This window comes from Cnephaeus nilssonii (genome assembly GCF_951640355.1).
Source record: "Cnephaeus nilssonii genome assembly, chromosome: 17".
Lineage (NCBI taxonomy): Eukaryota > Metazoa > Chordata > Mammalia > Chiroptera > Vespertilionidae > Cnephaeus > Cnephaeus nilssonii.
In genome coordinates this window covers 577,919-592,437 of record NC_137088.1, presented here as the reverse complement: position 1 = coordinate 592,437, position 14,519 = coordinate 577,919, and the positions used below count along the sequence as shown (strand labels likewise).

Sequence of the window (14,519 nt, the reverse complement as noted above, 5' to 3'; positions counted from 1 at the left end):
GTCCCCGCCCGGCCCGCGCAGGCTTGCGCACATGCGCAGTTCAGTCTCCTCGGAGAAGAGGGCAAGGAGGCTTGCGAATCTCCAGCCCGACGCGAAAGGGTTTCTGGGAGTAGTAGTCTTCCTCCCTTAGCTGCGAGTAATGGCGCAAGCTGGTTTCTTCTGGGCCATACAGACCCGCATGCCGAACCTAGGCCTAGCAGCCGGCACCAGAGCCGGCTAGTGGGTGGGAGACTATAGCGTAGCATTGCTGAGCAAGGAAAGGCGAGATTTGGGACCCGGGAAGCAGTTTGGCCACAGGACCCAGAGCCCAGGCCCGAGCATGAGGTCAGCAAGAGATCGGGATTAAGCAGTTGCTGGTCAGTGTGGACTGGAACAGGCGGGAAGGAAGGGACAGGGGAGGAGTAGGAAGCCCTAGTTGGTCTTGCAAGACAGGGAGGACCTATAGAGGCAGGCGTTCCAGGTGGGGTGGGAGGAGACTGCAAGCGCAAAAGGGGGCTCTGGCCTGTCTCCCGGATGGAAGGAGCCTGGATGGGTCCTACCTCCTGAGCTTGTGGGAGCAGCTGCCCTCCCCCTTTTATAGAATGGGACCCCCTCAGCCCACACGGTGCTCCTGGGGTTGGACTGCACAGACATACACCTGTGCGGACCGGGATGTTAAGGGCTAGGGCAGCCATAGCAAGGTGTCACCGGCTGCCTGGCTGCGTAAGCAGCAGAAAATACTTTTCTTGCCCTTCTGGAGGCCACACGCCTGAGGTCAAGGTGTCACCAAGCTGGGTTCCTGAGGCCCGGCTCCGTGGTTGGTAGATGAATATCTGCCTGCGTCGTCACATGTCTTTCCTTCTCTGATCTCTTCTTGTGAGGACACCAGTCAGATGAGGGCCCACCTCAGGACCTAGTTCACGTAGTCACCTCTGTAAGAGTCTGTCTACATGGGTGATGCATATATGCACACCCACCCACCCTCCCTGCCTGCCTTCCCTCTGAGTTTCCTCAGTCTGTTCCATGCTTCCATGTCTCCTGATCCACTCGTTCGTCAGTTTATTTTGTTCATGAGATTCCACATAGGAGTGAGATTATGTCTTTCTCTGACTGGCCTATTTCACTTAGCATAATACTCTCCAGGTCACAGACAATAGGGTGGTGAAGGCCTGGGTTGGGGGCGGGCTAGAAGGGGTCAATGGGGGGAGGGGAGACATACATAATATTTTCAACAATAAAGAATTTTTTTAAAAGAGTATCTACAAATAGAGTCCCATTCTGAGGTACTGGGGCTTGGACTTCACAGGAATTTGGGAGAGGTGGGGGAGGGGGGCACAATTCAGCCCATATCACAGGGTCCTAGTCACATGAAGGGCAATTGGTGTGAGAGGCCCTGTGGGGAGGGGCCTGGAGTGCTGAGGTGAAGGGGTGGGGACAGTCAGGGTAGGGTGTTTCTTCCCAGAGGGCACAGGTGGGAGTTTGGGGAAACAGACTTGGAAGTAACGGGGAGGCGTGCGCCCGTCACAAGGGGGCAGCAAACACCCATTCAGCCAAATCAGTTCACCTCTTCATCCGCCCCCTCCTCCCCCCAAACTTGGCGGAGCTGGAAGGGCCTCGCAGATGCCAGGTGTCCCTGGGGTGTCGTGGGGTAACTGTGTCCACACTGCTGGTTTGGGAGCCCTCGGTGTGTGTCCCCATGGGCAATGGTGCCACAGCCCCTTTCCCCACCGACTTGGGCAAGGGCTGAGGCCTGGTCTCTGCCCGCCCTGACCGCGCCGTTAGAGGTAAGCGGAGGCCCAGCCAGGGCAGAGCCTTGCCCAAGGGCTTCCTTCTCCACAGCCCGCTGGCCCCTGTGAACGCTTTTTGCTTCCACCGTGCTCTCAGGAGGCGCGGAAGCTTGGGGACGTGGCAGGACCACCAGCGCAGTGGGTGCTGCTGGCTGAGTAAGCCTTGTGACCGCGCTCACCGGAAGGGGAGCCCCATGTCCACGTCCTGCTCCCTGCACCCTCCAAGGCCCTCCAGAGCCTCACCTGCCCCCAGCCCCAATCTCAGCCCCAAGGTGGTCGGTCACATGCAGGGCGGGGCTTGGAGGAACCTCCTCCTGGACAAGGGAATCCTGCCCTCACCTTCCGAGGCTCGGCTCGAGGCTCGCTCCCAGCAGACTCCACTCAGCAGATGGGGCCAGCCAGCCCCACAGCCCCATGGAGGGCAGAGCGGCAGGGGGCACAACCCTCACTGGTAGCCCAGCACCTCCCAGCTTCCCTTACCAGCTCTGTGCCTGAGCTCAGTTCTTTTTTTAAAAAAATATATTTTTATTGATTTCAGAGAGGAAGGAAGAGGGAGAGAAACATCGATGATGAGAAAGAACAATTGACTGCCTCCTGCACGCCCTGTACAGGGGATCAAGCCCACAACCTAGGCAAGTGCCCTGACCGGGAATCAAACCTGGGACCCTTCACTCTGCAGGCCAATGCTCTATCCACTGAGCCAAACAGGCTAGGGCTGGGTGAGGATTTTTAAAAAGATTTACAAATGGACATCAAGCACAAGAAAAAGCATACTGCCCATCCCAGCAGCTAGGAATCCTTACCCCAGCCTCCCAGCCTGGTCCGCAGGGAGCAGCCAGGAGGAGGAGGACAGTGAGGGTCTCCCTGGGGAGGCTGCCGCTGTCGCAGCCACGAGGGACGGTGAGCCATGGATGATCAGATCATAGGGCTTTTTCAAAGTCAGGCACCAGGTTTTTAAAGGCTGACCCCAACTTGTAAAATGTATGTAACGTCGTGGATGTCAACCTGGGCCCAGCCGCAGAGGAGACTGTCTCTGTGTGCACGTGGCCGAGGAGCTGCCGCATACAGAATTCGTGTTCTGGAAGGTTGTTTGGGATCAAACCAGAACAGCCAGGCGGAGACGGCCCAGAGTCCTGCCGGTCAGAGCTGAGGCGGCCTCCTGGTGGCACAGGAGGGGACACGGAGGCCCAGAGGGAAGGGGCTTGCCCCAAATCAGCCAGGTCTCCTGCCCCCGGCTCGGGGTCCTCCCCCCACTCTGAGGCCCTGACCCGTTGCCCAAACCTGCTTGCTTCTTAGCCAATGGTATTTCAAAACGTTGGCCAACAGTGGTGTCTGGCAAAGGAAGGGAGAGGCCCCTATGTCACCAGAAGCCCTTGGGCAAGGCAGCCCAAGAAGCACCTAAAAGGGACAGCAAGTGGCAGTGGGTCCGCGAAGGGGCCATGGCCGGGACCTGGAGGGCGCTCGTGCTGGCGGCAGGCTTGGCGGCGATGGCCTGTGTGGCCCAACGCCAGTGGGGCTTCGAGGAGAGGGTTGTCGCCCAGGCCCTGCAGCTCTTCAACTCCGGGAGACAAGGCCAGCCCCTCTCCCGCTTGCGGGAAGTCCTCCCTGCGCCCAGATCGGTGAGTGTCCGAGGGGCAGGCGGGAGAGGCAGCCTGGCACGGCCCCACGTGCCGGGTTAACATGAGCTGTTGTTAGTGGGATGCTGTTTCTCCCCGGGAGGTAAGAAAGGTGGTCATCTCTGGCCGGACAGCGGGCTAGGCGGGAGGTTTGGGGCCTCACCCGGGCAGGAGCCGGGTCTGGCTGGAAGGAGTGCAGACAGGAAAAGGCCTGGTCTCCCCAGGGCCTTGCAGGGGCTTCCAGCGTCCCCTTCCCGCCCCATGGCCTCTCTCTGGCAGGCAGCTGAGCGTGCAAGGCTGGCATTCTTTCTTTAAATTTTTTTTATTGTTTAAAGTATTACATACTAGCGGCCCGGTGCATGAAATTCGTGCATGGGGAGAGTGTCCCTCACCCAGCCTGCACCCTTTCCAACCTGGGACCCCTCGAGGGATGTCTGACTGCCCGTTTAGGCCCAATCCCGGGCAGTCGGACACCCCTCTCACAATCCAGGACTGCTGGCTCCCAACTGCTCGCCTGCCTGATTGCCCCTAACAGCTTCTGCCTGCCAGCCTGATCACCCCCTAACCACTCCCCAGCGAGCTTGATCGATGCCTAACTGCTCCTCTGCTGGCCCGATTGCCCCTAACTGCCTTCCCCTGCCGGCCTGGTCCCTCCCAACTGCCCTCCCCTGCTGGCCATCTTGTGTGTTGGATTGATGGTCAATTTGAATATTACTTCTTTATTATATAGGATAGTATTACATATGTCTCCCCCCCCCCCCCCATTGACACCCTCCATGCCACCCCCACCCACCAAGGCTGATGTTCTTTTTGTTTGTCTTTTGTTCGTCCTCACCTGAGGATATTTTTCCCACTGCTTTTTCAGGGAGAGAGGGAGGGAGGGAGGGAAACGTCGATGCGAGAGAGCCACATCCACTGGTTGTGTCCTGCACCCTCTAACCACTGAGCTCGTCACCAAGGCAAGGCTGGATTTCTTGTTCCTGTTCACAGAAGACGGGAAGTGGCTCCCGTGGCCGGTCTCCGAGAGCCCCCCACCCCTCAGCTGCCTGAAGAGGCCCTGGCTGTGGTGCCAAGTCCGGACCTGGGCTCAGCCCTTCCACCGGCAGCTGTGACCTCTCGGTGCCTCGGCTCCGTCCGGTGAGGGGCTGACCAGGAGCTGCTCTTGCTTCTGCAGAACTCCACCTTCAAGACGCTGGTCAGCTTCAGGGTCAAGGAGACCGTGTGCCTCTCAGAGCGGCAGCAGCAGCCAGAGCCCCAGCAGTGCGCCTTCAGGGACGGCGGGGTGAGTCTCCCCACCCCAGCAGGAGCAGGGGGTCCTCCCCTCTCCGCCTGCCTGGGGGGGGGGGTCTGTGTTTGTCCCCGCCTACCTCCCCTGGCCACGCGAGGCTTCACTGTAGGAGCCTTTCTAGAAATGTTTTTCCTATTGCTTTTGTGTTTTCTTACTATAAATCACTCAGTCCTCATTATAAAAGCAACACGTGCTAAAAATGACTAAATAGTCCTGGCCGGTGTGGCTCAGTGAATAGGGCGTCGGCCTGCAGACTGAAGAGTCCCGGGTTCGATTCCAGTCAAGGGCATGTGCCTGGGTTGTGGGCTTGATCCCCAGCAGGGGGCGTGCAGGAGGCAGCCAATCAATAATTCTCTCATCAGTGATGTTTCTATCCCTCTCCCTCTCCCTTCCTCTCTGAAATCAATAAAAATATATTTAAAAATAAAAATTAAAAAATGACTAAACAGAAAAAGAATAAAGTGGGACCATAATGTACCCAAGGTATAAAATTAGAAAAATAACATTTTTTCATAGCAAATTAACAAATTGTGGAGAAGCAAAATAAAATTAGGTCCAATCTCCCACAACCCCCTCCCCAGGGTCAGACAGCCACCGTGGGTGGGTCCTTCGTGTTCGCACACGTAAACAGGCTCGTTGAGGATGGTGTTCCCGGGGAAACTGACAAGACCTTGAGGGTGTGTGTCTGGTCTGCCTGGGCCCTGGGGTAATCCTCAGCTCGCAACTCTGGTTTGGGAGGATGAGGCACCGGGCGGTGGCTGTGGGGTAGGTGCCTGGGCCCGGACCCGCCTCCAGCCCCTGTGCTCGCTGCCCCGCAGGAAGAGCGGGACTGCACGGGCGCCTCCTTCACGCGGGGCCCTTTGCGCATCCTGATGGTCGACTGCAACCCGGGCCTGGAGCGCCAGCAAGAGGTGAGCCATTGGCTTGGGCACATGGGGCCTCAGTTTCCTCATCTGGAGAATGGGGTTGATCACGATCAAGCTGTCCTCAATGCAGGTTCTCGAGGGGTTTGAGGATGGGGGTCATTTGGCAGAAGGGGAGGCGAGAGGCCAGTGGTTGGGCTGGGGGAGCTGGGAGCGGCACCTGCCTCCTGGGCAGGACACTGGCTCTGCTCTGGCCCCAAGAGACTCCTTGGAAACCTACCCTGCTCTCCACCCCACATTTGAGGGGGAAACAACCAGAGGTGCAGCCTCCTGGCCAGTGAGGGGAACAGTGAGTCCCAAAGCCCAGGCCAGCCCAGGCCCTCTGGGCGCCCCTCCAGCCCCATCACTAACGCGGCTCCTGGAGAGAGGGACCCAGGCAGGACGGGAAGGGGGTGACGGTCGTGAGGGCGGTGAGTGACCACAGCGCTCCTCTGCAGGGCTTGCGGGAGAAGCGGTCGGCTCCGTCCCCCGAAGGAGCCGCTTCAGAGGTCGACAGCTCCCAGCTGCCCCCTGTGGCCAGGGACTTGTATGAGAAAGCCAAGTTCGACATCATCGCCAACCTCCTGAGGAATTTCTAGGGCTGGGAAAGAAGGGGAGGCCCGCACCCCCGCCATGACCTCCCCTTCCCGCCCGCCCACGCCCTCGGCGGCCCTCAGCACCCCCTTTGCTGATAGTCCCCCACAGGCCTCTGCTTCCGCACACCTGCTGCCCTCTGCTGGAACGCCTGCCGCCTGTGTCTAACTCCCACTCACCCTTCAAGGCACAGCTCCAAGGCCACCTCCTCCAGGAAGCCCCGGGCTTGCCCCCAGCAGGTGTCCTTCCCTCCTCAGCGCATTCAGGACCTCAGACCACGCTGGCGTGACCTGCTGTGCCCCGGCCAGACGCACCGTGTGTGCTCACAGCTCTACCCGCCACACCGGCGGCAGGGGCGGGGGAATGAGTTTCTTGACGAGGTGCTCCTGGGAGGACAGCTCCTTCTGTGCATCCCCGCCCTCCCCCCCTCCCCCCGCCCAGTCCCTTCACATCCGCAGGCGCTGCCACGGGGTCAGCCAACCTCAGGGGAGAGGCTCAATAAAGCATTTCTGCATAAACGACTGAGTGCCTGTGTGAATGAATGAAGCATTAGCGCTGGACCACCTGGACTGGGGCGAGGAGACAATGAGGCAGGCCCCGGGCGATTCCACTGTGCGCCATGGTCCTTGGGGTCAGGACAGGGACGATGGAGAGAAACACGGATGCAGCGGCGGGGGCCTGTGAGGGCCGCCCTGGAGGCAGTCACCGACCCCGTTAGTTCCTTTATGCCCCCCTTCATCAGAGCTCCAGGCAGCACCTCTTCCCGAACCCCGACTTCTGCATCAGACGCTCCTGACCCTCCTGCAATGTCCAGAGGGTGTCACACTCTCAGCAGCTTCCCTCCGGCCATCCCTGGGCAGTGGCCTCCATGCCCAGCCCTGACTGCATCCTCGCTGCGCTCTCACCGCATCTGGTCGCGGCCACCGATGCACCGGAGCTCGTGGGAGAGAGAACCTCTCGTGGAACTGGGCGTGGAGCCCGGAGTGCGGCTCCCTTGTCACCTTTCGGGTGTGTGACGTTCGCAATCGTGGGCAGCAGTTAAAACCAGGCGTGTGCGCCACTGGGGGAGAGGAGTGGGCTCCGTGCCAGTGAGGGGGGCGTCCAAGGCATGACAGAAAGGCAAGCGTGTGCAGCCGCCCCTCCGCAGTGGGTGTCGCCCACAGGGAGAGCGGGACCGGGGAAGGGCCGCCCTGCCTGGTAGGCGGCGACCTCTCCCGCCACGGAGCCGAGGACGGCCTGCTGCCTCTGCGCTGCCCGCGGTGCCTCTTCTGTGACCCGCACACCACGTCCTCTTCCCCTCGCCGCCAGAGCCCATCCCAGGCCCGGGCAGGCGGCCTAGACCTGGGCGGGAGGTGTGACCGTGAGCTGGGCAGGTCGGTTGCCGAGTCGTCCGATGCAGGTTCTTTATGCCCACACGAGCCACGCTGCCTTCTCTGGGGCTGCTGTGGCGGCCACGTGGGAGTCAGTAGCGTGTTTATGTGTGAAACACGTGCTGGTGGGTGTGCGTGGGTCGGGCACCCCCTTCCAAAAACCGAACACGGAACGCTGCCGGCTGTGTGTCACTACGCAGTGGGTGAGCCCGACCAGACGCGGACTTCTGGGAAAGTGTGCCGTTTCTTAGATCCGCGGCCCAGCAACCAGGGTTCCAGGAAGGCAGGCCTGGAATGTGGCTGCGCGTGGAGAAGTGGAAACGAAACTTGGGAGTCCCCGGCCCCAGGGAGTCGTCTTTCGGGGCGGGGCCCACAAAGAAGTCTGTGGTCGGAGAACTTCCCGTGCAGTTGGAGAGGGAAGGGGGAGAGGATGGTGACAGGAGGCCGGACCTGGGGTGGTGAACGCCATACAATACACCCTTGATGTAGTGGACCCTGAAACCCAGCTTTATTAGCCAATCTCACCTCAATAAATTCAATAAAAAATAAACGAAAGAATGTTCCAGTGACTTACGTGCACCAAAGCTACGCACCTCTGGCCTAGAGTAGGAACACGGAGCGGGAGGCTTTGCCCGGAGTCGCGGCCACGGGGACTCCGGAGTCCGATGGCAGCGCGTGGAGGGCCATCCCAGAGAAGCGGTGATCGGGACAGGAGCACGCATGCAACACACTGCGCACGTCTCCTGCACATTTTCACCAGAACCCATTCGTATAAATACACGTCTTTCCAAAGACTGCTTTTGCTATATCTGGATTTTCCTTATTTTCACAGGCATATTTTTACTTTGTTCTGTTTTTTCAACGAATCACAATAAAAATATGATTTACTCCTAATAGTATTTAAGAAATGAATCAGGGCAGGGCGAGACGAGAGAATTGTGCTCTTTATTTCTCTGGTTTCTCACACAGAGGACGTCGCTCCATGAATGAGGGCGGGAGGTTTTCTGGGAAGCAGCACGTGGGGGCGGGAGGAGGAGCTCTCCCTACTCCCATCTTGTGGCCGAGTCAAGGGCTGGTCTTCAGCTCCCCTCGTGGCTTTGATCGCAGATGAACTCAGGCTTTGAAGGGGAAATGCCCCAGGACACAGGTCGCAGTCTGATGCTCCGGGCTGGGCTAGACCCCAGGCCCTGGCACAGTCGCTGTCCAGCCTCCTGGAAAGCACCTCCCACAGCCTCTGGGGTGACGGCTCTTCTCCCCGAGCCACTGAAAAGGCGCCGGCACCAAAGGGCAGACCAGCTGTTTGCAAACACCCCCCAGACGGAGGGGCTGACTGAGCGTGTAAACCTGGGTGTGTGCACGTGTGCTGAGCCGGTCCAGGCCCTGGCTCCCTCTCCTGGAAGCGCCCTCAGGCGGCTGTGCAGCGTCGCCTGGGAGGTGGGAGGGACGCGGGGAGGCCACCACTAGGGCAGCAGGTCGCGGGAAATGACCCACTCCCAGTGGCAGCCTCTGGGCCAGCATCCTAAGGACCGGCAGGGCCCCTCCTTGGTCCACTGACCGGTTCTTAGCGCCGTCACCGTCCAGGCTTGTCAGGGCTACTTCAAGTCCACAGAAGAAGGGGCTGATGAGAATCGGACGAGCCCTGCACACCCCTCTACACCAGGAAAGCAGACCACCTCCCGAGGCCACCCCGAGGGCAAACGAGAGGGCGGGGTATCAGAGCTGCCCTAGGCTCAGCTCAGCTGTATGGATTGTCCTCGTTAAAAAAAATCCTTTTCAAGTGCTTGTCACAGAGACCCAGTGCCCAAGTGGCAGGTACTAGGGTATTCCCTCCGGACACCTGGCGACTGCTCTCCCGGCAAACCTCGCGGCCTCAGGCGGAAGACGACTCCGGCCCCACACTGCTCCCCGCCAGGCTCCCGGGCCTCCCGGGCAGGCAACTGCGGACCCGAGGCCGCCGGGGAGACGGGGCCGAGGCCCGTCCTGCACTGAGTGACTGCCCTCTGGTCTTCCTGGAGCAGGCATCACCAGCTCTGGCGGCAGCAGCTGAAGGACGGCCCACTGCCCTGTGCGGGGACCCAGGGGTCCTCCTGCGAAGGTCCCGTCAGGGAGGAGGGGAGGGAGCCCTTTGCTCAGGTGAGGGGAAGGACTAGAAAGTGTGTTCTTTGCAGTGGCAAGAGTCCTCTGGCCTCGATGCTTCACTTCGGAGAGCCGGCTCCGCGCGGAGTCGAGGCCCGCCTGCTGGTCAGGCTGCCGAGGGCGCAGGGAGGCCAGGCCCCTGGGCGGCAGTGGGCGCAGCAGCAGTGGGCGGGCAGGGCGGGCAGGGCCACCGGACCGAGTCCTCGCTGGCTCCAGAGGCAGTCAGGGAGCCCCACCAGCTTCACCGCGAGCCTCTAGTAGGAACGACAGACGGGCGAGCGAGTCTGGCCAGACCGACTGCTTCCTGCTGGTGGAATAAGGAAGGAGTGAAAGGTGGGGAGGGGGTGAGAGTGAGCCAGGGCAGCCGTGCGTGACCACAGGGGCACCGGGAGCCTCCAGCAACCAGCTAGGTGCTCCCCCTGCAGGAGCTGCGGGAGCTCAGCCGACTCACTAAGCCTGCGGTGAAGAGTCCTCCGACGATGGGTGTGAAGACAACCTTGGAGCACCTTGCGACAGGGCCAGTCGAGTGCGTGGATTCGACACGCGGGGGCCAGAGGGAACCCTGCGTGCTGTGCGAGGCTCAGGACCCGGATCCGAATGTGGGAGCGGTCACCACCCTCTATACGTTGGGTGGTTTTCTGTTTAAACACATGATTTCCTTTTAGTGTCTCTTTTTTTAACGTTTTCTTCTTGCAAAAAATGTTTACTTAAAAAAAGGTATTTTTCTTTCATTTCTTTCAAGTATCTTTTTTTCCTTCTGTTTCTCCTGAATAAGATGAAAAGACCCCACTGGAACCCAACAGCAGACGGGAGAGCTTCCGTGCTCCCTGCTCACCCAGGACGAGGACAAGGCCTCTGCCCGGACGGACGGACGGAAGGAGGCGCCTGGAGCAAGCCCCCTGCAGGCCGCGTCTCCACAGGCAGCTAGAACTCTCGGAGCGGCCTCCTCTCCCAGCCACACCCACTTCCAAGGCGTGGCCCCTGCGGCTGCCTGTCAGATGGAGGCCTCCTGCCAGGCTGGCACGGAGCCAAGGCCGGGGAGCTGGGCTTGGACGGGCCTGTGCGTGTGACCACAGCAGCCGCTGGCACCAGCTGTGAGGTCGAGGCACCTGCCCAGGCCGTGCATCTTGGGGCCCTGGACTCAGAGGGCGCAGGGCAGCACGCCGAGGGAGGACCGAGTGCCCGGGAACCGCACCTAGGCTCACCTGCGCCCTGCCTGCTGGTCCCCACCTCTCCGGGCGGGATGCCCTGGAAGGAAGTGCCCACGCTGGTACCTGCTCCTGACCCCACCACGTCCCACCCTGCGCCTTAGACGGCGAGGAGAGGAATGCAGCCCACCCCGACCCCGCCCTCGTGGCACGCCATGGGGGCCATGAACGTCCAGCAGTCCGTCTCCGGGTCGTACATCTCCACGGAGCTGAGGTTCGACTGTCCGTCATAGCCCCCCACAGCGTAGAGGCGCCCACAGCTGGCCACCAGGGAGACGCGGCTCCGGCGCGTGAGCATGGGGACGATGAGGCACCACTGGTCGGCCACGGCGCTGTACACCTCGGCGCTGCTGAGGAAGCCGGAGCCGTCGTAGCCGCCGCAGACGAACATCTTGCTCCCCAGGGAGGCGGCCCCGTGCCGGCAGCGCTTGTTGAGCATGCCCGCCGCGGGGTGCCAGGTGGCCGTGTGGTGGTTGTAGTGCTCCACCTGCAGCGGGGAGAGGCCCAGGCACGGGCGGTCAGCCGAGGCTCAGGCCGCCGGCGGCCTCGCGGGCACCGTGGCCCACATGGCGTCAGACTCCAGGGGGCCCAGGGACGGAGAGCTCGCAGGGCGTGCCTGGCTCTGATGCCGTCTCCTCGGTGGCACCCCTGCTCCTGGGTTTACAGCGACAGGGCAGAGCCTCGCCGACCTTCCGTCTGTACTTAAGACTGCTCTGCGGGGGAGACGGCAGATGCGGCGGGTCCCCTGAGCCCGGCCAGCACGGAGGGGCTCGGAACCAGAGCTGAACAGCTGCTGAGGTTTTCTTCCCAACAAGTTGTGCCGAAGCACGCAGCTGCCTGCGAGGCCACACTGCCCGTCACCGGCCTACGCGGGGCAGCACTCTCACCAGGCGCACGCGGCTCTCCCTGAGACCGAAGGGGGCTGCACTCTGCCTCCCGTGCTCAGGACTCGAGAGCGGCCGTGGGTGGCCCGAAACCTCCCTAGGCGATGCCTCGCCCAGTGACGGGAAGGCTAGCGTGTTCCCAAGGAACTGCCTTTCCCAGTCGCTCTCAAAGATGGAGGAGCAGGTGCCCCAGCCCAGGAGAGCCCAGACTCACGCTGTTGAAGATCTGCAGACCGTCGTGGCCGCCGGACACATATATCCTGCCCTCGAAGACCGTGACCCCGGCAGCACTGCGACTGGAGCTCATCGGGGTCACCACTGTCCACCTTCAGGAAGAGCCAAAGCAGAAGGAGCACCGTGAGATCGGGGTCCCTGCCCTCCCAGGAGCCTTAGAAGGCGGGGGCTCTGCACTGTGCTCCCTCCTGCCCCGGGCATCCACCTCTCAGCCACCTCCCAGCACCTGGGCGGCCCTCCCCAGCGAGGCCGCTCCCCAGCCTCAGGCCCGCAGCTGTCTCTGACCCTCTGAGGCGCTCACATCAGCAGGCCCTGGCCCTGCTTCTCCCAGTCCGCTCCTCCCTGCACTCCCAGATCTTTTCCATGGGCCCCGCCCCTAGTGGCTGTCCTGGTGAACAGCAGCTTTATGGCCTCTTCTCCCTCATCTTCCCCGATCTTGTGGCAGCCAATTCCTGCTGGTTTGCTCCTGGGCATTGCTTGTCCCCATCCCCTGGCTCTGGCCTCCCCTGAACCACTGCAGCAGCCTCCTTACAGGGACCTGGCGTTCAGGCCTCGCCCACTGGGACCCTGAGCTGCACGCCCCAGGGGCTCCCCAATGCTTCCTCGAGGCAGAGTCCATGCTCCCTAATGTGGTTCCTTACCACTTGGTCCTGGTCCACTCGCCGGCTCCGTGCCCGGCCATGCAGCAGCCACACCCGCGCCCGACCCCACGGGCAGTCTAACCTCCGAGACCCCTCCTGCTGCCTCCCTGCCTCCTGAGCACCCCCAGATTTGCCATGGCTTGGCCCTGCCTCTCCCCACGCTGCACCCAGGACCGCAGGCAAGGCCCCGAGTGGACGACTGTGGCACCTGGGGCCCAGCCGACGGTGCTACCTAACAGGCTTAGATGCCCTCCTTGCTGCCGATACGTAACAGATTAAATGAAGGAGGTACTGGCTTAAAAGCACCGATGAATCCACCCCACTAATGTGCTGATGTTTTGTTACGTAACAAGAGACAATTCAAACACCGAAATGAAAAAGTTGGGGCTGATAATTCCACAAGAGGAGCCAGGTGTTACGTAAATGAGGTAAACAGACCTGTCCCTTACACCCCCCATCACCCTGCCGCGTTAGGAGTCTGCGCACCGGCTCCTCGCCCTCCGCCTGCATTTCCCTCCGGACGCTGACCGGGCCGTTTCCAGGGTCTTTTCCGACCGCTCCCTCGGAAGGCAGAGGTCACTAAGGGCTACGGGCCGCAGGCACTGCGGGCTAACAGGCAGCACAGCTCCGCCCTGAGAGCCCGACTTCAGCTCAGTTCTAACCGCTGACCCCGTTCAGCCAGCCCAGGGGCCGGGGAGGCCGAGTCCTTACTTGTCCGTCTCGGGCGAGTAGGTCTCCACAGAGTTGAGGGAAGAGTTGCCGTCGTAGCCCCCACAGACGTAGATCTGCCCGTCCAGCACGACCGTGCCCATGGCGCTGAAAGACAGGCAGCCAGGTGGCCTCAGCTCCGGCCGCCTTCCTGCGCCCGAGACAGACCCACCCACCACCGCCTCCTCGAGGGCAGTCCAGGTGAGAACTGAGGGACGACGCGGCCCTGGGCTCCCCGTCTCTCATCCCGACTGCGGTTTCCTCCCCTCCCCATTCCGCAGGCCTGAATTGTCTCACATGCCCGACCCCCGCTGGCTGTGCTCATGGTCAAACGGACTGTACGGTCCTGGTCAGATTCCTTGCTCTCCTCTTCAAAAGCCACCTGATCCCTCAGCAAGATGACTCTCCAGCCCACTTCCTCAGTGAACCCGACAGTGTTGTGTGAGGTGCTTGTACATACAGGCCCTTGGCATGTTCGGTGTCTTACCATGATCCTCCCATTCAACTCACTACCAAGTTCGACAGGTGTGTTTTCATTGCACACACGGCCCTGCATGGCCCTGATCTGCCGCAGGGGGGAGGGAACAGCCCCTGCAGCTGCGCGTTAGGACAGGTGTCAGGTACCCTAGGCCTGCACGTCCCCCCGCCCCCACCCCCGGAAGCAGCACCAATCGTCACACACCAACGGGCGGCTCCTCCCCAGCTGCCCAGAGAGGCGAGCTCAGATGTGAGTGAGACACGCCCCCTCCGGGCTGTTCGCAGTGCCAGCTTCCCCAGCACCAAGGACCCAGGACCTGGCGCAACCATGTAATCTGTCCGCATGGAGCCTCGGTAAACGACAAACACCCAGTTGCCGACTCCTGTGTTCACCGAAGCTGGAGGAGGTTCTCGGTAAATCCTGGCGTCTGACAACAGGAATGTTAAGTACACAGGCTCAACTGCACAGCAAACGAGAGCGTCCACGCGAGGCCGCGGGCCGGGTCACAGAGCCCTGAGCGCCTGAACGCGGAAGAGGACTTGCCTTGGGCGAGGATGTGGGAGGGTCACACACTCACGGGACCTGCCATTGTCCTTTCAGAGGGGACACGAGTAACAACACGGAAGTCCAACAAGAACATGAGAAGTAAGAGGTGCCACACGTGAGATGAACTACCACCTCAGCGGTAAAGACG

The 14,519-nt window shown here is 61.2% G+C and overlaps 2 protein-coding genes across 6 annotated transcripts in view; one reads left to right on the top strand and one right to left on the bottom strand.

The window, feature by feature from the left end:
• The first annotated feature begins 138 nt into the window (after nt 1–138).
• Nucleotides 139–6,616, top strand: LOC307113550 (15 kDa protein A-like). 2 transcript variants are annotated; one of them, XM_079795295.1, is made up of 5 exons: nt 139–223; nt 3,063–3,385; nt 4,557–4,664; nt 5,489–5,581; nt 6,031–6,616. In XM_079795295.1, exons 2-5 carry the CDS (start codon nt 3,206–3,208, stop codon nt 6,169–6,171), a joined length of 522 nt encoding a protein of 173 aa, XP_079651421.1. In that variant the 5' UTR covers nt 139–223; nt 3,063–3,205; the 3' UTR covers nt 6,172–6,616. The 2 variants fall into 2 exon arrangements, with proteins under 2 accessions (XP_079651421.1, XP_079651420.1); XM_079795294.1 differs by having other exon boundaries at nt 139–324.
• A 1,845-nt stretch (nt 6,617–8,461) lies between these two features.
• The window catches only part of KLHL18 (kelch like family member 18), a 38,436-nt gene continuing 32,378 nt past the window's right edge, over nt 8,462–14,519 (bottom strand). For 2 of the 4 annotated variants that reach the window (XM_079795293.1, XM_079795290.1), the window contains exons 8-10: nt 13,351–13,455; nt 11,979–12,090; nt 8,463–11,367 (exon numbers count right to left, since the gene is read on the bottom strand). In XM_079795293.1, the coding sequence (XP_079651419.1) occupies nt 10,981–11,367; nt 11,979–12,090; nt 13,351–13,455 (604 nt within the window). In that variant the 3' untranslated portion in view covers nt 8,463–10,980. Of the gene's footprint in view, nt 11,368–11,978; nt 12,091–13,350; nt 13,456–14,519 lie in introns of all 4 variants that reach the window. The other 2 variants (XM_079795292.1, XM_079795291.1) reach the window with 2 other exon arrangements.

What these genes read in the sequence shown, in the direction of transcription:
- LOC307113550 (XM_079795295.1), top strand. Translation starts at nt 3,206, where the DNA reads ATGGCCGGGACCTGGAGGGCGCTCGTGCTGGCGGCAGGCTTGGCGGCG. An exon ending in TCCTCCCTGCGCCCAGATCG is followed by an intron (nt 3,386 to 4,556) that starts GTGAGTGTCCGA and finishes TTGCTTCTGCAG; the next exon opens with AACTCCACCTTCAAGACGCT. An exon ending in GCGCCTTCAGGGACGGCGGG is followed by an intron (nt 4,665 to 5,488) that starts GTGAGTCTCCCC and finishes GCTGCCCCGCAG; the next exon opens with GAAGAGCGGGACTGCACGGG.